Here is a 23,642-nt window from a genome sequence, read left to right on the forward strand (position 1 = left end):
GAAATACGGTTCTATAATTCTTTGATAGTTCTTTGTTTACTACCGAATTGGATATTGCCAATACAAACTAACTCCATGAGGTTCAAGAGTGCAAGGTTTATATGCTGCTCGTGTAAAAACTTTATTACAATGACGTAAATCGTGAAAATATTTTTAGTCAATTTCTTTGACGATAGATCTGCTGACGTCATTTAGCCGGAAGTTGTTTATATTTTTCCCAGTCAATGCTACAGCGGGTTATCAACAGTCGTTATAACACAGGTGTTCTGTTTCATATAGTAGGGTGGAGGAAGATGGGACACCTTTTTATTCTATTTTCTCGTCCTATATGGCAGTAAACGAAGAATAGTCAATGAATTATAAAACCGTATCCTCACGACTCCCATGGACCGTTGTTAATTGTTTAAAACACGATCAGGATATTTGGGTATTCAGGGCTAAAAGTGTCCCATCTTCCCCCACCCTACTATATGCATGGTGCCTACTTACGAGTTACCACGTATGTAACTTTGTTGATGATTTCTTAAGATGTTTAACAAACCTCAACAAAACTAGAAACCAAAACCAAAACACTGTCTGTTTTTACCCTCAAGACGTTTAAAAGATGGCTAATAAAACACACGAAACAATTTAGGACGAAAATTGGTTCCGGCGCTGCAATTACGGTTTTATGACGAACAAAATGTTGATGGATTTCCACACATAATGAATGTATGTGGAGATCTTACGTATATTAGGTTGGGGTAAGATGGTCCAATATATGGTATTAAAAATTTTGCTGTAATTGCCATGTATGTAATTATAGGATTTTACGTTAACAAAAAAAGCAATCACCCACAAAGTTACATACGTGGTAACAAGTGAACACGAGGTTTATGAAGCAGAACATCTGTGTTATAACGACCGTCCCGCGATTATAAAGCCACAATGAATTCACTTCATTATCCTAAAGATAAAAATTGAATAACTTTGATTCGGTTTATTCTCACATTGGTACAAACAACACAGAATTAAACAAACATAAAGATAGTTCATAGAAATCGCATAGGTTGCCTCAATCGTTGTGAACATAAATAGAATTTGACCCAAGTATTCTCATGACCTCTTGCCAACTCAATCTGCATAAAATATCGCCGGGAATTCCCCGTGACGTCATCATTTACGTGACTTCCTGGTGGACCTTGTCGAAACCTCAGGATTATCTAGCTTGCTGACAATCATGGAGAAAAGTTTTTGAAGAAATTCGAAAACCTGGGAAGGAAAAGTTGCTGGTGTGTCATAAAATACTCTTTGTCGCATTGAATTCACTAAATTGCTTTATTAAGTAACCTCACTAACACAATTCATACAACCTTGAAATTTTTAGGTAATGAAGCCAATTATGGGCACAATCAAATCAAACAACATCTAATAAACAAACCTGTAAATAGTTGTAAGCAAGAAGTCCAATCACCAAAGTAACTGGAAGGGTTAGTAGAGACACTTGAGGTGTTTCAGGTTCGATGTTTTTCAACTAAAAAAGTTAAAATGAAAGTTTCTAACTTCAACATATGTAGTGTTAGGGGTAATGGGTAACTTTCCTGACACACAAGGATAAATAGTTTATATTTCATACCAAGATTAAACAGACCCTGAGTTGAATAAATACTAACCTTTGGTTGGAACCTGAGTGTGATGTGCTTATGAGGTCCCTTGGTGAAGAAGCCAGCAGCTGGTGTTGTGTATTCGTACATGGATGATGCGAGAGATGATTCAAGTCGGATCACGTACTCCGATTCGTCGCGTGGTAGGGAGGGAAAGGTGAAGAAGGGGGAGGCCCTCGTAAGCGACATCGTGTGGATAGGAGTTGCATCGGACGATTGATACAATACCATCTGATGTTTTTATATGATGTTTATGAAATAGAAAGTAGCATTTGGAATATTGGTATTATATAAATATATGTTTCCGCAATGTGACTAAGTGGTTAGGAGCTTGCATCTTAACTGTAGGATATTGGGTTTAATGCCCGATAGTGATATATGTATGTGTCCTTGGGGCAAGACACCTAACGAACATTGCTACAAGCCAGTGGTCACTTAATGGGTTATAGCACCCTGGCTGTCAAGGGCCAACTTTGAACTCAATTTCAGCCATCATGTTTTAGGATCTAACCCATATAAATAGAACTAAATACCTACATTTAACTTAGAAAGTAAAGAATATTTAAAATAAATAACGAGATGGGAATTAGTCGCAAAACAATAAGAAAGGATAAAAACTTGTCAGGAACTTGCAGAATAAACCACAATATATGCATTACACAAACCAAGAAACCTCATAAGTTCCACGAACCTTAATAAAAGGAAGAAACTCTTGATCGGTTACAACTCGCCCGGTAAGTTCGAACCCTGTCATGTGACGGAATGCAATGAAGCGTAACTCCCGTACGTCTTCCTTCTTTGTCTCCAAGGTCACATGATCGGGAGACAATCGACTAAACCTGTTAGCAGGATCCCTCACTGTGATGTCATAATGACACCCCGGCCGCAAACCTCGAACACGATACGCACCATCGACCCCGACTGTTACTTCTTCTATATGACCTTGGTTTGTTTATTATATTTAATATCAGTTAATTAATAATATATTTTAAGTTTAATTAATATATATCGCTTGTTATATTTATTCCGTTTTTCCTAATATTTGTAAGATTTTAAGCTTCATGTACGATTTTTATGTCAAACTATTTTATGTTCAATAATAAAACTACTGTTTCTATTTTTTGTTAATTTTAAAGTAAAAAATTAAAAAATAGATTTAGTTTATATTTGGTAGCAACCTGTGCTGTGCCCAAGGAATTGATAAAAACATTTATATCAATTAACAATTATATCAGTGGATGGACAAAATGAATAAATAAAACCAAAACATTAAAATATGGCCAACCTGCACAATGCTCCCCGCCGGACATAACCTTGGCACGAACGACACAATCTGGTTCGGGCTCTCCGTTTAATGAAGTGACACTGCCATAACAACTGTGGGGGGGTTATGTTATATGTATGCGAGTATAATACGGGTGCTCATATTCTCTGTAAGGCTGGTACCTTGTGTTTGTGAATATAATATATATAGTAGGTACAGGGGCTTACATTTAAATAAATATATTATAATGAATATAATACACAAAACTTAAAAACTACTTTAAACCATACTTAGCACATAATAAAGTGTTGTGACACATTTTTCTTAACCAGAGAAAATTACACAGCATATTTTATGAAACATCTACAATATATAAATACGTTTGTCGCATTCAACTCAGTTAATTGATTTATTCAAAAAGACACATTGTTAGCGTGCCAGGGGGTGTATGGAAAAGTGGGGGGTGTACGAAATAGAACACCATTGTTATAATGACCATTCATTATTACCCTGCCATGCAAGAATAAATAAGTTACATTCACCTATATGCAACACGATTCCCAATAATTTCCAGTTTAGTTTCTTTCCCTTCCACGACATCTATCACCTGAACATCAATGTTAACAATGTTAAATAGGGAGTGTTATTATTGTTAAACATCATATTTCATGTAATTGATACACAGATATGCTGTCACGTTGGCACATGCTTATGTTGCTAACATTGTGGGAGTATGTGTTCTTTGGGCAAGACACTTGCTGGAAATTTCACCAACCCAGTGGTAACTAATGGGTTCAAATTATCAGTCATACAGTAAAACCATCAGCCACTAGGTGAAACACATGATAACTTGTAAGCTGGCACAAGGTGTATAAGCAGCCACAAAGAGTTATTTTGGGCAAATTGAGCTGGCTTTGTTTGCTGTAACTGCAGAAGTGGAATATAAAAACCATTGTGAGAAGTTAAACAATTGTTTTGGTGTTATAACACAAATTCAGGAACTTATATTTCATACCACAAGTTCCAAGTTAAGATAACAAGCACAGCAACTGGCCACACTTACTTTAGATGAAGGGTTAAACTGGTATTCTTTCATCATTGCTTTAAAATAATATTGCCCGGGTTCCTGGGTCAAATATATTGGATTATTAAGCGATATATCGTGTAATATTTACTCCACAGTCAAGGAGGATAATTGGTAAAACTACTGCTATAAACCATAACTTAAATATTCCATTAATCTTATTTGCATTATAATACAACACACATGGATAAATATGACATGAATATCTTAATAATACAACCCTTTGAGAATATCCTTATCTAAATATAACACGGTGATTGCAATCAATGGTCTCATGTTAAAACAAGACAACTTAATCTCATTATTCATGTATATTGCTTATAAGAGTGTTGCTTAATTCCTGAAGCGTTTAAAATTGGGGTCATCATTTGATTTGGATGAGTCACCACTGCAGTGGTTCACAAAGCCTTTAGACTCCTTGTTAAAGTTGTTTGAAATGTGTATAAATTGGGTCACCAAAACTTTGCTATTAATTTATGTTTAATATTTCAGTAGCTGCACAAATGTGGACAATCGTTCAGGCAAACCCCCCTCCCCCCAAAATAACAAGTTTCACGCTACAATACATTAAGAAGCACCAGTTTAAAGAATATCAAACAACATTATTATTTCTACTCCAACCAACCTTACCAGTTTAGATAACGTGAGTCTCCCGTTTTCCCCAGTAAGGTTATTGCTACGATACGGACCCCCACTTATCGATAATAGAACTCCTGGAAGGGGGGATTCCCCTTGCTGTGTGGTTACCTGAAGGAATATGAGTTTGACGTTATATTTGATTTTGTATTTGACAATATTTGGCATTGTTTATTTTGAATTGAAAACACTTGACCTTAAAGATTTTGATTGGTTTTTGAGATTTTTTGTCTTGAAAACACCGGATTTGAGTTTTGTTGTTGGTTGTAACTCATGCTTTGCCTGCTATACTAAAGTCTTCCATGCTGTATTGTGTAATGCAGCCTCTTATATAGAACCTAGGATTCAAGCCAGATTTGGCCCACTACCCCAACATTGTATATGCATATTCTGTTCTATATGGATCGGGGTCCTACAGTGAGGCACCTCATGGAAACTGTGATTTGGGTCGAAGCTCCGCCATTACCCCAACACCCAGGGTGCTACTGCATGAACCTTACTAGATGTTGCAGCCTGTTGCTTCCCCGAAGGTAGGTGAGTGCTTGTTTATAGTGTTTTAAATCTTACCAAGACCAAAAATTACCAAGAGTTGCTCGCAAACTAAATATTAAAAATATTTCAGGAGTTTAGAATTAAGTGCAAATAATACATCACAATGTAATGTAATGTTTTCCTACAAGACATAATGATGTTAAACATTGTATGCAAAACACCACCAAGTACTTGGTGAACACAACATAACAGCCTCACCTCAAAGTGAAGCTTGCTTAGTTTCTTTGCATGAAAATCCCCATGTTTGTCCTGCACGGGCGAGAATGCATAATCATCCATGGTGGCTTGTATGTTGTAGATCGCTTCAGGGTGAACGGGGCCGTGTCTGGGGGTAAAACATAGTGTGTGCCTTATGCTCACTGTCAAGTTATAACATGGGTGTATTCTTATACACCAGACACACATGGTGTGTTCATACACCTCATGCTCACTGTCGAGTTATAACATGAGTGTCTTCTTATACACCAGACACACATGGTGTATTCATACACCTCATGCTCACTGCCAAGTTCCAACATGTCCTAAACATATTTTTCACAAACCGATATTTCCCGTTTCTGTCCGTTTTAATCCCAGTGACATCATCTCCCATAGAAATCATAATATCCACGTTTTCCAACGGGGGTAAAATCTGCCCACTGATAAATTTACCCACAATGCCTTTGAAACGAACGAGTTCCTTTGCACATTCAGCTATAAACAAAGGTAAAATTTATAAAACTGTAAAAATGGAACATTTTGTATGCCATTCAGCGAGACTTCATCATGGTATGACATAATTACGCAGCTGGTTACAATAGACTGGTGTATTTTTATACCAAAAAAGGATTTTGAATATAATTTTATATTTTTCAAACAGCCACAAAACCCACCAGCTTTCATGGTTGTTGAAAATGTTTGAGGTTCGAAAAGAAGAATCTTCGATTTTGGAATAAACTCAAGTTTTTCTCCGTCACCGGCCCAATACCTAGCTTTGTATGTGTGTGTCTGTGTGGGTGGGAATATTATAAAAGAGAATACTAATCCACGTTTCTACTATGTTGGCATAGGCCCAGCATATGTAAGCGCAAGATGAGAGCACCTAACCTTGGCTGAGCTGTCAAGGGAAGATCTATTATCATTGTAGGTACCAAACCTATAGGGGCAGAGTAGGCAGACCTTGCCTGATATTTTCTGCATTGCATTAATCAGAACAGATCTGTTATATGTAAATGCGAACCTAACTATCCCCGATCAGCGTATTAAAAAATGTTGAATTCCTATGATCACTATTAAAGTCAAAGATAAAATACTATCAATAATTCCGACCACTCACCCCGGAAGTTGAGTTGCTGTCCATCACCATGTATTCTGTTGAAGCTGAAGAAGAAAACACAAAACAAAATTACAAACATAGTGTGTCAGTAAATGCAGGCGCAGATTGTTGCCACATCAACTTTTTAAGGAAAAAATTTTGCTTTTATTTGAATTTTTTTTTCTATAAAAAGAAATCGCAAAGTATTTTTACTTTTTCCTTTTGAAGTTTTCATCTCCACGGCAACTTTGTCTTCGGACTCTGCGTTAGGTTTGATCACATGACTTGTTTCCATGGTTACGAGGGCTTGGTGTGCGATGGCGTGTAACGCAACGGGACGTGGGCGGGCGGTGTTGTAACGCAGAGGTGTCTTCACATCGAACTGATGGCAGGACTGTGGTTGGAGGAGGTATTCACCAAGCTCGGCGAGACACAGACGGTTCCTGCCCTTCTTTAACGAGAATACGTCGACCTTTTCACCAGCGTGGTGGATTTCCTGCAAGTCAAAGTGAGTGTTAACATCAAACCTTGATGATCCTGCGAAGAAATGTTGTGAGTTGGATATCGGTATACAGTCCAGAAGTTTTAGTTTTCAAGAGTGAATGAAGGTCAAAGTTGGCCCATTACCCCATCATAGTGTATGAGTGAGGTCTTATAGTGAGGCACGTTAGTATATATTCCAAACATTTAAAATACAAAGACAGTCAAAATCGTTATTAAAAGTAAAGGTTTTTTAAGAGAGATACTTCTTTCATGCATGTTATACAATTTTTTATTTATTCAACATGACTAGACATCTATGGAATACCACTACAACAATCTAAGATTACTCACCAAACCGATATCATGAGATATGGAACACACGAGTGCAAATCCTGACTGCTCAAAACTACCAAGTTGTGGAACAGATTTCATGGGTTGTGATGAAACTGATACCTTTGTGATGTCATTATGCCAACACCAATCAGTGTGAGAAACTTTCACAGTATATTCTCCAGGTAGAACCTCACTAAATTATATGTGGTGTTAGAAGTTTCATAAAAGGTATAAGTATAATATATTAAATAACAGGCATGTATTGCTTCAGGTATATTGTCACTAGGAATCTTATGATAATTTTTGTAATTCTGATTTTAAAATACAAAAAGAATGCTTTCAGATATACAATATGCCTGGTCGCAACAGCTTATACAATGCTTTTAATGTTATGTTGATTACTATGGAACACATTACACAGCTAAATACCCGGTCAGGCTTCAGGCTTCAGGGTTATGGGCCATTTTGAGGTAATAAACTCTGGCTTTAATCCCAGATCCACAGGACATGACCCATATATATAAAAAAAAAAAAACACAGCTCTAATAAATAAACACATATTTAATACCAGAGCTTGTTATTAATAAACACTTCATGACAAGAGAGCAAATCTGCAATGAATGGGCATGTAGTGCATAACATTTTTCATGCAGCACTTATTCAATTTCACATTTCAGTGCAACGAATACTTACAGCATATACACGGCATAATAGTGATGGTCAGTTCAACCAATTTTTATGTCAATTTCCGCTAAAAAAAAATTCATAAACCTGAATTTTACGGTGGCTTTGCTCTCTTTACTTGCAACTTTCTGCATGAACGGTTTCATCCCCGCTCGACCATCTGCGACCACAGTGATTGTGACGTCATCGCAAGCAGCGATGCATGACACACCAATAGTAAAACTCCCGTGATATTGTTGGAATGAAATATCTTTGATCGGAGCGTTGGACATTGTTACCTTGAATAAAAATATTGACAAAGTTACATACGCGGCAACTTGCAAGCGGGCACAAGGTGTATGAAACAGAACACCCGTGTTATAACGAATGTAGTCGCCCGCCATATAAGGATAAATAAGTTACATTCATTTAATCAATATTCTTGGATAAAGGTAATATATTTAAATAACAGACCGATGATGATTATTTCAAGTGAAATATATATCTCACAGAGTAGACTATTTAAGAACTTGAATTTTTGTTCCTTGCTACTATTTGAGGTGAAGCTATCTATGGCAGACATAGGCGTTAAACTTGCCAAACACAGGAGACATCTTAAATGCAGAAACAATATAGACATACCAACATCAAATACATTAAAAGTTTTCAAGAACACAATTTACATTTAATAAAAATAAAAATATAGCAATTGTGTATATGTTGTGGCTGTTTGGCCTTTTATAAGTTTTTTGTTTTGAGATCTAAAAAACAAATTCTATTTTTAGATTTAACTTTCTTTCTTACATAAATTAAACCATGACATCATAAACTCAACACATGACATCACAATAATTGTTTATTACAAATACCTGTCTGGTTGTTGGAAGAATGACCAACCCACCATCGGACATTGGTTTTGTTGTAACTGGTTTGATGTCATATACACCTGTGTTAAACATGGGGTTAATACAAGGTGCAAGTTGGAAGACTATCGTATAAAGCCCATTTTTCACAGTTAGCTTTCAAGCCACTGCGCTACAATGGTCACTATTACTATTCAATGGCATGTGGTAATGTGGTATAGTAGGATGGGAGAAGTTGGGACACCTTTCTTCTGCTTTCATGTCCCATTTGATGGTAAACAAAGAACATTCAAAGATTTATAAACCGTATCCTCATGACTCCCATAGACCGTTATTAATTGTTTAAAACACTATCAATATATTCGGATATTATGTGTTAAAGGTGTCCCATCTTCCCCACCCTACTATATATATACATAATATATAAAGAGACACCACACCCCGCTATACCTGGTTCAACCATCACACAGAATCCTCCGTTTTTATCCAAACTCGTTTTCTTGTTTTTTTTTTCATTCTTCGTCATGACTTCAACCACGATTTGTGATTTCTTGAAGTTACTCGTTGGGTTGTCAGTTATGCTGACTCGCCCACATAAAGAGAATGACTCAGCGATAATATTTGGTAGAATTGGAGTGTCAGGACCAACTCGGAGCTGGAGGGAAAATATTCGAATATATTCGCTGTTTTTAACTTTTTAGTAAAATACTGATATTGTTTGGTAATCATCATTTATTTCTCCTTGCATAGCAGGGCAAGGACAGTCATTATAACATGGGTGTTCTGTTTTATACACCTCGTGCTAGCTTATGTAACTTAGTGAGTGATTACTTTTCTGTGTGGGTGACTGGGTTAGAGCAATTGGTATTAAATGCCAAGGACCCATGCGCCCACAATGGTAGCATTGAATAATAAATCAACACAAGAATGAAGAATATATAACACAGCATCTAACAAACCAACCTTAGTTGATGGGAAATGAACATCTTCCTTTCTAATTTCCACATCATACATTCCACTGTTCATGTGTTTCAACGTGTAGTAACCATTCACATCTGTCTTGTCCTGGGTGTCTCCTTTAATTAGAACCTCAGCACCTGGAAAGTAGCATGCGTTATAATAGGCAAGTTATGTTAATGTAGGAAATATGAAGGAATTTTAACACAGGTCGTATTCACACAATAAATCTGGCTGTATATAATTCTATGTCTGCCATAAAACTTTGAATTTCATTGTTAATAAAGTGGCCTGAGATTAAAGCTAGAGTTGGGCATTACCCCAACACCCATGGTGCTTATTTATGACCATTGACCACTAGGTTGAAGGATACATTCGTCCACAATAGTATGTGTATCAATATTGGTATCGAGCATCAAATTTGGTTACAATAAAAATGCTGAACCACTGATCCAAGGTCTCAAACAAACATATCAGTTGTCACACCATACATTATGGTACAAGTTACCTTCAATAGGTTTTCCATCCAGTGCGTCCAACACCCTTCCCTGCACCGAGAAGCCCGTCACTTTAAACCCATGTTCATGAACCACACGTTTGTCAACCACTGAAAACTTTAACTCTCTTGGCTCAACATCAAACCTGGAACGTAAATATTAAACCTTCAAACACAAGGTTCCTATGCTTGGAGTTAAACTCCTCTGGATTTAGATAGCTTTGGAGTTGGATAGCTTAGCTCACCTTAAAAAAGGCTAGAAAATAGATAAACTGTTTTATCAAATTTGACTAAACATGCTCTCCTTCAAAAAGATGGGACTACATACAACACCTTACCCTAACCTTTTTTGCTGTTAAAAGTTTTTTAACAAATTTTTTCGTTTTTATAAAAAAAAAACCTAAATAAAACTCTCCAAAATAATTCTTTATCTTCCCCAATGTTCAAAACGAACCCAAGATAGACTTACTGTATCCGTTCTCCTCGATGGAATGGAATAATTAAGTAATCTGAAGGTGGGAGACTTGGAAATGAATATTCTCCGTTTGTATCAGATGATACGGAGCATAGGAAAATGGGGTATTCCCCACTTGTGACACCTTTTGAACCAGCGGGACGGTTTGGGGAGCAACCGGTTATCTGTGGATGCATTGATGGTGCATATAATGCTTGGTAAGCTTTAGGGAAAACAAAACATATATATACATTATGCTCAATGTTCTAATTTAGCAGTTCTAACTTAAATTTGTAAACGCATTAGGCATATTTAGCAGCACAAAATCTTTGGTGAAATTGTTAAAATGCAATTATACACATAGATGTCAAACATAGGGAACTTCATTGATTAATGTGGTGAATGCAATATACTTTGACTCTGCTTGTTTGTATAAACACCTATACCTATTAGCAAGGTAAAAGATGTCGGCCTAAAACTGCTTTTCAAATGTTGAAGTGACATGTTACCCAATGCACCCCTAGCATTACGCATATGCTTTACCAATAAATAAATACTTTCTCTCACCTTTTCCACTGCAGCTTTCTTGGCAAACAGAAGCAAATTAACGCCGGCCACCGGCAGCTTTCGTGCAGTAACTTTCCCATGCACATCGTACCCGGATACAATGATGTCATTGTCACATACTTTGTTGCCATTGGTTACCACCACGGAGGTTTCATCCTTGTATGTTGAATATTATTGAATATTATACTTGTGTGGCACGACAGTCGTTATAACTTATAACACATGGGTTCTGTTTCATACACCTCGTGCCCGCTTACAAGTTGCCACGTATGTAACTTTGTTGGTGATTGTTATGGCTGACAATTTACAATTCAGATAACCTATAAGTGACCACTGGGTTGAAGCAAATACCATTAAAGGTTTCTTCCCAAAGGACACACCATCAGAATGGTGGTAGCAACGAGAATCAAACCTAATATCCTTTGGTTCTAAGCTGGGTAATTACAGAGGCATTCGCCTTTTTATGATTGATTTACAGTAACATTGGATGCGTCAATTTAACAGACAGAAAATTAAAATCATTTTCTATTTTTTGCCGTTATAAATCAAATAGCAGACATTAAAGACATCAAAAGAAACCTTAGTTTCAAAAAGCAAGTCATGCAAACATTGCCGTACCCGTTTAAAAGTGTAACTTTGATGGGATGCAACAATCTTATAAGAACCAGCAGATATTCCATCAAAACTAAACGAACCACCATCTGTTGTTGTTGTTGTTGATATTAACTTGCTTGATGATTTAAGATCAACTTTGACTCCTTGTGGTCCTGTGGTGACGGAGCCCAAACTTAAGACCTGGGAATTAAGATCATAGTTGTCATGTTTGTTGAATATTTAGCAAAATCTGGGATGACACTCGTAATATGCAGTGACACACTTGCACTAATAAGTATTAACAATGGAAAAACTGTATTGATTAATGTGGTGAATGCAATGTAGTTTGGCTCTGCTTGTTTGTATAGATACCTAACAGCAGGGTAAAACCTGGGGTGACATTGTTAAAATAGAGTTACACTCATAGTTGTCAAACATAGGGAACCTCATTGATTAATGTGGTGAATGCAATATACTTTGGCTCTGCTTGTTTGTATAGACACCTAACAGCAGAGTAAAATATGGGGTGACATTGTTAAAATACAGTTACACTCATAGTTGTCAAACATAGGGAACCTCATTGATTAATGTGGTGAATGCAATATACTTTGGCTTTGCTTGTTTGTATAGACACCTAACAGCAGAGTAAAATATGGGGTGACATTGTTAAAATACAGTTACACTCATAGTTGTCAAACATAGGGAACCTCATTGATTAATGTGGTGAATAGCAACATACTTTGGCTTTGCTTGTTTGTATAGACACCTAACAGCAGGGTAAAACCTGGGGTGACATTGTTAAAATACAGTTACACTCATAGTTGTCAAACATAGGGAACCTCATTGATTAATGTGGTGAATATCAACATACTTTGGCTCCGCTTGTTTGTATAGACAACTAACATCAGACTGGAAGCTTTTTTAAAAAGTGTAAAACTAGGGATGCCAATACATGATATTAGCAAGCTTTTCAAACTTAAAAATATGCAGGTCAGCAAAAAAGGGTTTTCTGGGTTTTATATGTAAAGCAATTGTGGTAGAAGCATGTTTAATTCAAATAAATGGTGAACCATTATAAGAGACACAAATAACCAATAAGAGCGTTTACCTTGCCAGAAAGTGTGAAACCTTTAAACACAAAGTTAATATCCTTCCCCGTTGTGCACGGGTCACTCACACCATCTACTTGTAAATCAACCGACATGGGATCTGTGATAAAGATTTAGTTTAATTATATTATCAATCGCAATATTCCCAAACAAAATAGAAAAATAATAAAGACAGTAAATGGCTGTAAGGACACATGGTTCAAATACTAATAGTAATTGCTTGCTTTGTCTTGCTACAAGCAAATCCGATATTCTTGGTTAAACAACATTACCACGTTTTCTGTACTATGCAGTCGCTCAGTCGAAACGCACCTCACAAACAACTTAAATTAGTATTGTTATGCTAGGTGTGATATATATGGCAATAATGGGACATGGGTACTGACGTCACTGACACGAAGTTTCACAAATTTTTTGAACTAGTTATGGTTTCTTATTAGTTATTACCATCAGACAAATCATGAACGCAATGTAAATCTAATCGCAACGCGAATGTTGCCGTGTTTTTACCAAGTAAAATAGCAATCTACTCACCAAACGCCCAACCCTGAGGTGGTTTGATCTTTAGTTGGAAATTCCCCTTTAAATAAAGAATAAATATGGTTATGTGTATTATATTATTGGTTAGGGGTTCATAACTGTTAAAACACCTTCTATCTTCTTACCTCCAATACACATAAGCATGCCTACTGCTTATCCATAGCTCTTACAAATATTTATTTTTTAACGATTTTATATATTTATAAAAAAAAAATTTCATGGATGTTGTATTTGGGACGACTTTGCCATAGCCTTTAGGAAAGTGCGTTACCTATTATTAACCTATTCAGTTAGGAACGAACCCTAACAATTTAAGAACTCCTGTTATAGTTTAACAACCCCAAATTACCCTGCAATAGATGTACAGAGAAATATCAATTACCTTTTCCACAAATGGCACCATAAAGTAACCGTTATTAGGAGCACATTCTGCTTGATATTTCAACATTCCTTCGGATGTTACAAGTTGGATCTGAACAATTTAATAAATGAATTACAAACAAATATAGGCCCATCCGCCTATATAGGATTGTTTAAGGGAAAGGGTGTGTAACAATTTATTTCGGTGTAGAACAGGAATATAATGCATGCAGTATTTGCAGTAATCTTATTTTATCAAGCATGTTTTTCTATTAAAATTATTACAATGTTATACAGAATATAACACAGTAGTTTCGGCGAATTAGAACGGGTTATTTTTGATCATATTTAAAACAACAAACCTCAATTTGAGAGAAATCGATTGGAACATCTGACTTGACGAAACCACCACACCCTAATATTTCTTGTGAGTAAACGTTGGTTGCAAAGTAAAATAAACTTGATACAATTCCCAACACAAGGGATATGAAAGGAGAAGACATTCCTATCCAACTACACAACCACACACACTGTATTTAAAGTATTTAAAGATGACCAATTTGGTCAAATATTACACAGTCCTTTTGCCTTTAACAAGAAACGTCAAAATAAAATATCGGGCAAAATGTTGTTGAGTAAAATATTGGAGAAATGTGAATATATTACACCTTATTGCATAACATTAATCGCTCAGTATTAATGATAAATCAATGTATCTTAAAACAAATAAAAGATAGCCAGGTAACCACATAACTATGTTTATAACACTGTGTGAGGAAAAAAATACAAAAGAAAAAGCCGACAAACAAATATAATATATTCGTACAACTGCTCCATTATCTCAACAATAAACCGAATTTTAACAAAAAGAGATAACAGAATTAAAGTACAGTGTGTGATAATACATGTGATTAGTAAGTCCATCACACTTTATCTTTATGTAAGCAATAAAGTTGTTGTTGTAGCTTAGTTTAACGGCAAAATATGCTTGTTCAGACCAGCATACGATACAGCCTGTCCATACAATTAAAAATCGTCAAGAAATATTGCAGCCACCACACTACCAGGCTAATGATAAAGGTGTACACAGCCACAGGTTATTGATAAAATGCAATTTTATTAAGTAGTACACCTAGTTCCCTAAATTAGATTGTCATAGATGTGAATTAATTTTTGCTTAATATTTGGTTTCCTTATAAAAGACTGGACTAATCAGTTAAAAAGAACATCAAAATTTACCGGTTAAATAGAGAAAGTTGTAGTTTAACTATAAACACAGTACATCAAGCTGTATAACATGTTTAACAAAATACAAACATAGATATTTAGATCTGTATACATATTAACAGGCAGAATAAGAAATAAACAAGTGCATTAGATCAACAGGCAGAAAATATATTTACAAAGTCAGCGTGTCTCGAAACAGACGTCGAACAGTTGAACCAACAGTATTTGGGTTGCTACTCGTTCCATTAAATCCTGTGTTTCCAAACGTGTGGTAAACTTTAAACAGGTAAGGTTGTACGTCAGCTAAAGAAGTTTCAAACACAAGCGACAAGTCAGACTGTGTTGGCATCTTGGGCACAAACTCATGGCGGCCGACCGCTTCAACAATGGATGCAACTTTCTCAGCTAGCCGTGCTCCAGCGGTTTCACGAGCTACAACACGTTCGTTTTCGGACGACAAGACTCGTTCAATAACTTGCAAGTTCCATACTTCCCAGGGAACGCATTCATCATTAAACGGCCAACGATTTCTACGTTTCTGGAAGAATTCAAGGCTAATAGTCCCCGCTGCTACTCCGTTGATGGATTTTTGTTCCAATTGTTCACGAAACGCACCAACATGCTTGCGTAGGATCGCGTCCAGTGCATTTGAAGCAACCGCTACATAAGTAAAATCCACAAACTCACAATCTACGTCATTTGTCCCGACGGTTCCAACAGAATACGTTCCTTCATGTCTGTAATGAAACTTTCCAGTTGATCGGTGAAGAAGGATTGAATGAAATATCCCAAGAACAGATTCCTCAACTTGCCCACACTCCACAACTATTTCAATGTTGTATGAATGAGCATTCATGATACTTAACAATATATTAAACGGTGGCGATTTTCCCTGTACATAAAACAATAAGACCTGCAGAAGTTAGATCAGTGGTTATTAAATTTGATTTCCTTACATGAAAAGATTAGAAGTCACAAATATAAAATAAAAGGCAAAATTTTGAATTAAATATTTTTAACAAAAACTAGTTAAACTTCTGCCACCCTCGCTATAAGAAAAAACCTTATTTCCAAACATTCTCTGTCGTAATGCGTCCTAATGCGTCGTAATGCTGTGTCAAATCCTACTTTACCAGCAAATACATCACAGATCACAGTGATTACACCAATGAATTAGAATTCAATAGAAAATAGAGCATGAAATTTGATGCTCTACACTAAGTGTAAATTATAATGCTTTTTATTAAACAACCTGCAAGGCTATCATTTGAAAAACAACAGTCATAAAAAGCACCAAGCACCTGAAGCACGCAAAGAAATTTCAGAAACGCGTTGTTGCTAAAATTATGAAGTATAATGTCAACTATGCGATTAGGTAATTCGTGAAAAAAAAACAACAACAGTAGACTATTCAAAATATACTATGAAACTTTTAGCAAAACATAAACAAACAACCTACGTAAACAATAACAGACAAGCGTTTTTGGAAAAACTAAACAACAAAAAAGCATGAACTTTATTAGCCGTCATTCTGTCAAAATAGTAGACCTCTCCAGTGTTGCCAACTACTTTATTAAACAGGGGTGATTTAAATATTCATAAAATGTATTTTTATTTTACTAATTAGCCTGAACAACTGAGTTACAAAATAAAGAAATGCATCAACAGATTTTGAATCTTTATCTGCTTTTGTGTCACATAAACGATGCGTCGCCCCAGCTCAGTGGTTTGATGTTCACATCAAAAAGCCGAAGGTATAGTGTTCGGTACAAGTCGCTGCCACATTTTGTAAATAAGTGTGCACTTTGGCTTTGGCCAGTGGTTACAAATAAAATAATATTTATTTACAAAGTTAGACTACATACTCGGATATTCGTAGTTGGTAGTAACGAGTTGACTAAAACAAAACACCCATGTTGTAGGAACTGTCTATAACTCTATAAACCATTAATAAACAGGAGGGAAGTTGCATTATAAAGTTTCAAAAGTGTGCGTAAAGAATATACGGCCAATCGATAAAACTGTGTTACAATCATGTTACATCGCATCTCATCGTCATATATATACTTAACCACCTTACCAGAAAAATATGTTATTAGTTCAAAAAATCTGTTATTAGTTTCCAATTTCCCTGTTTACCTCCTAAAGGCCCATGGTCATTGGGCTGGATAAAACAAGAAAACAGTATTATATAACCTATGTCGTATATCCCCGCCACGTAAGGATAAAGTCATTAAGTTCACTGAATTAAAGAAATGAAGGATGCCGTAGGCAAACATAGACGTTGCAATACATGCTATGTTTACTAACCTTGGCGATATTACAGCCAACGGCAAGTTAGTGTATTGCAGAGTTTTTCTGTACAGGGTTGCGAGGTGTATTCATTATGGATCCGCAAAGTCTTTATCCAGATATATTGATACCAGAGGTGGCATTTGGACAACATGTGTTGAATGCTTTACAAGAACATGGAGATAAAGTGGCATGGGTAAGACTTGTGGAAATATAATATAGGTTGTTTCTGGTTAAACTTGTGTCTGTGGTTCAACCCACGCGATTTATACTTGCTTTATCTAAAACAAATGTGCATAAACTTTATAAAACTAATCTTATATATTTTGGCTTGTAACAATAAAACTATTAGAAACAAAACTGTCGTCTTTAGATTGATGTAAGCCAAGGCGGAGAAAAATACTCGTTCAGTAGAATCCGCGTGGAGGCGCTCAAGTGCGCGAATGCGTTACATAAGGAAGGCATTAGACGAGGTGACGTCATTGGACTCTTTCTCCCGAATTCGTGCCAACAGAAGATTCTTGTATTGTCGCTTGCTTTGTGTGGAGCTACCATCGTCCCTATCAATATTCTTTACACCAAAGGCAAGTTATAAAGCTGATTAATTACACGTTGTTTTAGTTAGATTTGACATATATGTTCGTATGGTCGAGAACTTGAATAATGCATTAATCATCTTTACGGACTAGATGAGGTTGAACGACAAATGCAAATCATTGAACCAAAGCAGATCTTCACAACATCTGACCAGTTAAACAAACTCGAGTCTTGTTCAACAAACGCGAAGGTGAAACTTATTCTTTAAATCTTCCCAACAGCAACGTCATGATATTACTTGTGTTTCAGATCCACATATTCGGTCCGAACGAAAGTGAGAAAATTTATCCAAAGTTTCTGAAAAACGGTTCTGATAAAGGTGAACAAAGTTTAGGTTATAATGGTGTTTACATAACGCTTTAAACAGCGGCGGACAAGTAATACAATATTTTACATAGTGAAACCAATTTATACCAATGTGCCATTTATTAATTTAGCCCTTGGGTTTGAAAACAATGTTTTTAATTAACGGGTAACCAGTGTGCCCGCCCACGAGAAAGCTTTCTATTTGAAAAGTGGGTCATTTTCTTTCACATTAACGCATTGAAGCAGCGTACACCTTAAGAACACGTTAACTAAATTACATATTAGTTTCCCAGCTGTAATTACTCACACATACAATTTTTAAGGAGTTTACTTGGATGGTGAAATCGACATTTACAACGATGACTTGTTTCTGTTTTGTTCAAGTGGAACAACCGGCCCACCAAAGCTGATACAGATTACCAACTATAGCTTGGTGGCTACAACCCTCTATACAAAGTTTGTTTCAAATCTTTTAACTCTTTGCGTGAATACACCATGTTTGTCTGGTCAATACGGTGTATAAAAAGACACCTATGTTATAACTCGACAGTGAGCATGAGGTGTATTAATACACCATGTGCGTTTGGTGTATAAGAAGACACCCATGTTATAACTCGACAGCGAGCATGAGGTGTATGAATACACCATGTGTGTCTGGGGTATAAGAAGACACCTATGTTATAACTCGACAGTGAGCATGAGGTGTATGAATACACCATGTGCGTTTGGTGTATAAGAAGACATTCATGTTATAACTCGACAGTGAGCATGAGGTGTATGAATACACCATGTGTGTTTGGTGTATAAGAAGACACCCATGTTATAACTCGACAGCGAGCATGAGGTGTATGAATACACCATGTGTGTCTGGTGTATATGAAGACACTAATGTTATAACTCGACAGTGAGCATGAGGTGTATGAATACACCATGTGCGTTTGGTGTATAAGAAGACATTCATGTTATAACTCGACAGTGAGCATGAGGTGTATGAATACACCATGTGCGTTTGGTGTATAAGAAGACACCCATGTTATAACTCGACAGCGAGCATGAGGTGTATGAATACACCATGTGTGTCTGGTGTATATGAAGACACTAATGTTATAACTCGACAGTAAGCATAAGGTATATGAATACACTATGTTTGTCGGTGTATAAGAAGACCCATGTTCGGCGGCGTCGTGGCACAATGGTTTGTGGGAGCATTCGCTTTTAAGTAGAAGATACTTGTTTCAGCGACCACTTTTGTCGGCGTATGTTAAAGTTAACATCCTTTTAATAACTAATGTTGTTGCCCTGTCATACGATGAAACAAATATACTTTGTTTATGCAGAATATCCCTTAAACGAAGCAATACAAGTGTTGCGTTGTCTGTTACCCCTATGTTTCACATTGGTTCGGTAATGGCAACATTCCCACCTTTAACGCAAGGTTGCTGCCAGGTTTATCTTTCCGAACACAAGGTTACTGACCTATTGCAAGCAATACATAGTTACAAGGTATGCATTGAAATATTATGTAGAAATGCCTGCAAAACAACTGTGTTGTGGTATTGTGACAATTCAAGGCATTCCTAACAAGTCGTTGTCGTTGCCATTTAATAATTTGCATTCTTGCAATTTGATTTTCCAAAGCCGTTACTTCCTTTCGATTTAAAGACGAAAAAATACTCTGAGGTCACCTTTGTATAATAATCCACTTCCATTAGGTCACACACTTGACAGTATTCGCATCACATTTCTTGGAGCTTGTAAAATCTGACCTGGTTCAAAACTATGACGTTTCCAGTCTCGTAGAAATCGCGACGGGAGCTTCTCCGACTTCTGATGAAGTTAAACTTCTTGCCAAGAACAAGTTTGGACTTAAAGCAGTCACCGAGAGTAATACAAAACATTGTTAACGAATTACGTAATATTTACGCCCAGTTAAATATAGCGTGTTCGGTTACATAGCTTGCAATATAACAAAACCTAAAAGACGATAAGTAACGGCAATAGCCTAGTAAGTCTACTTTAAACACGCCACTGTTTTTACAAAAACAACTTTCTTTAGCTATTACACTAATAATACACCATAAAATGTTTATTATTATGCAGTTACTTTTACATTTGTGCAGTTTATGGAATGAGCGAAGTCGCCCCTGTCTGCGTAACTGATCCAATTTTATCAAAGTCGGGATCTGTTGGATTTCTTCTCCCAAACACCAAAATGAAGGTTAGTAGCTCAGACTTAAGTATGGAAACAAAATAAAACACGGGACCATGTCACTCTGACCAGTGGGACCAAATTAAAGAGTCAATTCATCGAACCATTAATACAAGAGTGCTGTTTAAAGTTGTCTAGGGGGTGTGATGGGCCAACTGTGGCCTACGTCCTATATGTCCCTGCCTCATCATCATGGAGCGGAAAGTTATTTACGAAAAAAACTGATCCACAGGTTGTCGACATTGATACAAGGAAGAAGCTTGGACCTCGTGAGAATGGTGAACTCTTGTTCAAAGGACCACAGGTGAACTCCATGCTTTTGTTGATATTCTGATGTTTAATGTAATGTTGTTACTTCTTTTTAAATGTAACCTATTTATTCTCCCTTGGTGAAGTATAACAGTTATAACTTGGACGTTCTGTTTCATTCATCTCTGATCTTAGAAGTTCAGCATCTAATGGTAAACTTTAGCAGTGAAAAAGTATGGAAAATCATACAAACATTCAGGTGGCGAAAGGGTATTACAAAAACCCTGAAGCAACAAAGAATATGTTTGATGGGGAAGGATGGTTGAAGTCGGGTGATATGGGATACTTTGATGAAGATGGGAATCTTTATATCACTGATCGTATCAAGGATGTTATTAAAGTTCATGGAGTGCAGGTAGAAGTGTTTACTAATTCCTACATACAGTAGGATGGTGAAAGATGGGACACCTGTTAGCACAAAATATCCAAACGTCCTGATCGTGTTTTCAACAATCAACAAGGGTCTATGGAAGTCAGGATATGGTTTTATAACTCTCTGCATCTTTTTTGTTTACTACCAAATAGGATGGGAAATATGAAGAAAAGCTGTCCCATCTTTCCCCACCCTACCCTACCTTTGCTTACTTGCTCTAACATGTTTGGGTTAACATTAAATATATCAGAACTTGTTTGATCACGATATTAACCAGTTAAAATTTGGTAACCAATTAAAAAATGGTAAATGACGATATTGACCGGTTAAGAAAATGGTGAATCAACAGTCGAAAAAGTGGTTTAAAGCGAGGCCGTCGCACAATACTACGTTAGGCGAAGAATGAGATATAAGTTGATATACAATAAACATGTACCTTATATTTTTAACCTTGCTAAACAGGTGTCTTCTGTTGAAATTGAATCCGTCCTAACCGAACATCCAAAAATCTCTGCAGTCGGGGTTATTGGGGTCCCTGATGACGTGGGTAATGCTGGGGAACTCCCTAAAGCTTACATTGAGAAAAAAGAAGCAAATTTAACAACGGAAGAAATTCATCAATTTCTTGAAGGTGAAGTTGCTCTTATTATGTATGTAAAAGTTAGTAATGTCCAAGTCAAACGAATGGCTTGTTTGTTTGGTAAATCATCCAATGGCCGTTCCTTTTATATCCACAGCCGCAAAACTAACTTTGCATACAGCGCGGTTGTATTATCAAAATATTTTTTAACATATAGTAGGGTGGGGGAAGTTGGGACACATTTTAACTCTATTTTATCGTCCAATGTGGTAGTAAACAAGGATCTTTTAAAGAATTATACAACTATATGCTCAAGACTCTCATAGACCGTTGTTAAACTGTTTAAAACACGATCAGGATATTCGGATATTATGCGCCAAAGGTGTCCCATCTTCCCCTATCCTACTATATCTCAACGTAAACTCACATTACAGATAAGTTGGCAGATTATAAACAGCTACGAGGTGGTGTCATGTTCGTGGACTCCCTACCAAGAGGTGGAAGTGGAAAGATACAAAAACGAGTCCTCCGAGAAATTGATCTTCAATCTCGTGATGATCCTCAGTAGTTTTGATGCTGTTACTAAACCATGCTTGATGTGTAAATAATATACTAACATTCTCATAAATGACACGAGAGCAAAGCTCTAATGAGTGAGCACGAATTAAAATAATTAGCATAATATTAAACTCTTTTAATACAACGGTCGACTAAGCTAAATCAAAAAAAAACCAGAAGTAACCAACAAAGCGGGTTCGCCATTGGTGACTGTGAAGCAGTAGATAGAATGCACTTATAAAAGTATTATTACCCATAAACACATTTATGCGAATTAAATGATTGGTGTAGAATATGTGTAAATACTAAATAGGCTATACGCTTTGTAACTCCTGTAATATGTGTTGAATTGTAAACTAAGTTAGCTAACCTTGTTTTTGCTTTAAAACGTTTGTCTGCATGAATTTGGACAGACTTTAACCAAAGAACACTATAGGCTATACAGTAGGGTGGGGGAAGATGGGACACTTTTTAGCTCTATTTTCTCGTTCCATTTAGTAGTAAAGGAAGAACATTCAATAAATTAGAAAACTATATCTTCACGACTGCCATAGACCGTTGTTAAATGTTTAAAACACGATCAGGATATTTGGATATTATGTGCTAAAAATGTCCCATCTTCCCCCACCCTACTATATGTATAGTTCTTTGTTTCAACCACGCTGTAATTAGGTAATGTTAGAAGTTAATATTAATCATATGATGCTAACCAAAAATAAAGTTTTAATCACGAATATTGATAATAAGGTACAGGAGAGGTAGGCTTTAAATGCGGCCGCGCTAAAATGAAGTAACTGCGTGGTCAGCGTATTAATCAATTGTGCGTCAGCATGTAAAAATGCCTAGTCAGCTTACGTTGTGTTTGTTTTGATCACATGACCGTGAGAGTTTTTCATGTTTGTTTGTTATGTTCGGGTTTTGTTCAGTTTACGTTTGTCTGGCAGCAAATTTGCTGAAGTTATTGCAGTGTGTGGATAAGCATTAACTTTTGGTTGGTTTGGTAATTTATATCCTCGTGGGTTGGAACTTGAGTGACTTATCCAATATCCATGGTTGCCACTCCCATGCCCACAGTCGAGTTGCTGGAGCTATTGTAGTGTGTGGATAGGCAGACATAACTTTTGGTTGTTTTGGTCATTTATATTCTCGTGGGTGGGAACTTAAGTGACTTATCCATGCCACTCCCATGCTCACAGTCGAGCTACTCTCATACCCACAGTCAAGTTGCTGAAGTTATTGCAGTGTGCGGATAAGCAGATTTGAAATTAGTTGAAATCAATACATTAAAAATTGTGCTAG

The 23,642-nt window shown here is 36.5% G+C and overlaps 3 protein-coding genes and 1 long non-coding RNA gene across 5 annotated transcripts; 1 reads left to right on the forward strand and 3 right to left on the reverse strand.

The window, feature by feature from the left end:
- Nucleotides 1–964: 964 nt before the first annotated feature.
- Nucleotides 965–14,480, reverse strand: LOC100176618 (nodal modulator 1). Its single transcript, XM_002120883.4, has 26 exons — nt 14,255–14,480; nt 13,915–14,004; nt 13,527–13,572; nt 12,992–13,092; nt 11,908–12,084; nt 11,290–11,445; nt 10,738–10,907; nt 10,281–10,414; nt 9,779–9,912; nt 9,266–9,470; nt 8,822–8,898; nt 8,061–8,251; nt 7,308–7,482; nt 6,687–6,969; nt 6,495–6,538; nt 6,052–6,166; nt 5,722–5,872; nt 5,378–5,504; nt 4,622–4,738; nt 3,971–4,033; nt 3,450–3,514; nt 2,929–3,020; nt 2,335–2,585; nt 1,653–1,874; nt 1,421–1,513; nt 965–1,251 (listed from the first exon to the last, which is right to left on the reverse strand). Exons 1-26 carry the CDS (start codon nt 14,393–14,395, stop codon nt 1,156–1,158), a joined length of 3,516 nt encoding a protein of 1,171 aa, XP_002120919.1. The 5' UTR covers nt 14,396–14,480; the 3' UTR covers nt 965–1,155.
- Nucleotides 14,481–16,028, reverse strand: LOC100185215 (autophagy-related protein 101). Its single transcript, XM_002125828.2, has one exon. It carries the CDS (start codon nt 15,973–15,975, stop codon nt 15,292–15,294), a length of 684 nt encoding a protein of 227 aa, XP_002125864.1. The 5' UTR covers nt 15,976–16,028; the 3' UTR covers nt 14,481–15,291.
- Nucleotides 16,029–17,737: 1,709 nt separating this feature from the next.
- LOC100178942 (4-coumarate--CoA ligase 1-like) lies at nt 17,738–22,393 on the forward strand. Of its 2 annotated transcripts, none has more exons than XM_026839017.1 (11): nt 17,738–17,995; nt 18,101–18,198; nt 18,258–18,342; nt 18,638–18,770; nt 19,652–19,817; nt 20,027–20,198; nt 20,435–20,532; nt 20,756–20,827; nt 21,032–21,187; nt 21,668–21,836; nt 22,220–22,393. In XM_026839017.1, exons 2-11 carry the CDS (start codon nt 18,118–18,120, stop codon nt 22,351–22,353), a joined length of 1,266 nt encoding a protein of 421 aa, XP_026694818.1. In that variant the 5' UTR covers nt 17,738–17,995; nt 18,101–18,117; the 3' UTR covers nt 22,354–22,393. The 2 variants fall into 2 exon arrangements, with proteins under 2 accessions (XP_026694818.1, XP_026694819.1); XM_026839018.1 differs by having other exon boundaries at nt 18,258–18,327.
- On the reverse strand, nt 21,250–22,263 carry LOC113475184. The gene is made up of 3 exons (XR_003396925.1): nt 22,218–22,263; nt 21,642–21,776; nt 21,250–21,296 (listed from the first exon to the last, which is right to left on the reverse strand). It is a non-coding gene; the product is annotated as an uncharacterized LOC113475184 (long non-coding RNA).
- Nucleotides 22,394–23,642: the final 1,249 nt, after the last annotated feature.

The sequence above is a fragment of the Ciona intestinalis genome, unplaced genomic scaffold, assembly GCF_000224145.3.
Source record: "Ciona intestinalis unplaced genomic scaffold, KH HT000141.2, whole genome shotgun sequence".
Taxonomy (NCBI): Eukaryota; Metazoa; Chordata; class Ascidiacea; order Phlebobranchia; family Cionidae; genus Ciona; species Ciona intestinalis.

Coding starts and splice junctions, on each gene's coding strand:
- LOC100176618 (XM_002120883.4), bottom strand. CDS start 14,395: ATGTCTTCTCCTTTCATATCCCTTGTGTTGGGAATTGTATCAAGTTTA. Junction 9,471..9,778: donor TTCATTTCCCATCAACTAAG/GTTGGTTTGTTA, acceptor TTTTCCCTCCAG/CTCCGAGTTGGTCCTGACAC. Junction 5,505..5,721: donor GACAGAAACGGGAAATATCG/GTTTGTGAAAAA, acceptor TTTTACCCCCAG/ACACGGCCCCGTTCACCCTG.
- LOC100185215 (XM_002125828.2), bottom strand. CDS start 15,975: ATGAATGCTCATTCATACAACATTGAAATAGTTGTGGAGTGTGGGCAA.
- LOC100178942 (XM_026839017.1), top strand. CDS start 18,118: ATGCAAATCATTGAACCAAAGCAGATCTTCACAACATCTGACCAGTTA. Junction 18,199..18,257: donor CTTGTTCAACAAACGCGAAG/GTGAAACTTATT, acceptor CTTGTGTTTCAG/ATCCACATATTCGGTCCGAA. Junction 20,533..20,755: donor TCCCAAACACCAAAATGAAG/GTTAGTAGCTCA, acceptor ACTGATCCACAG/GTTGTCGACATTGATACAAG.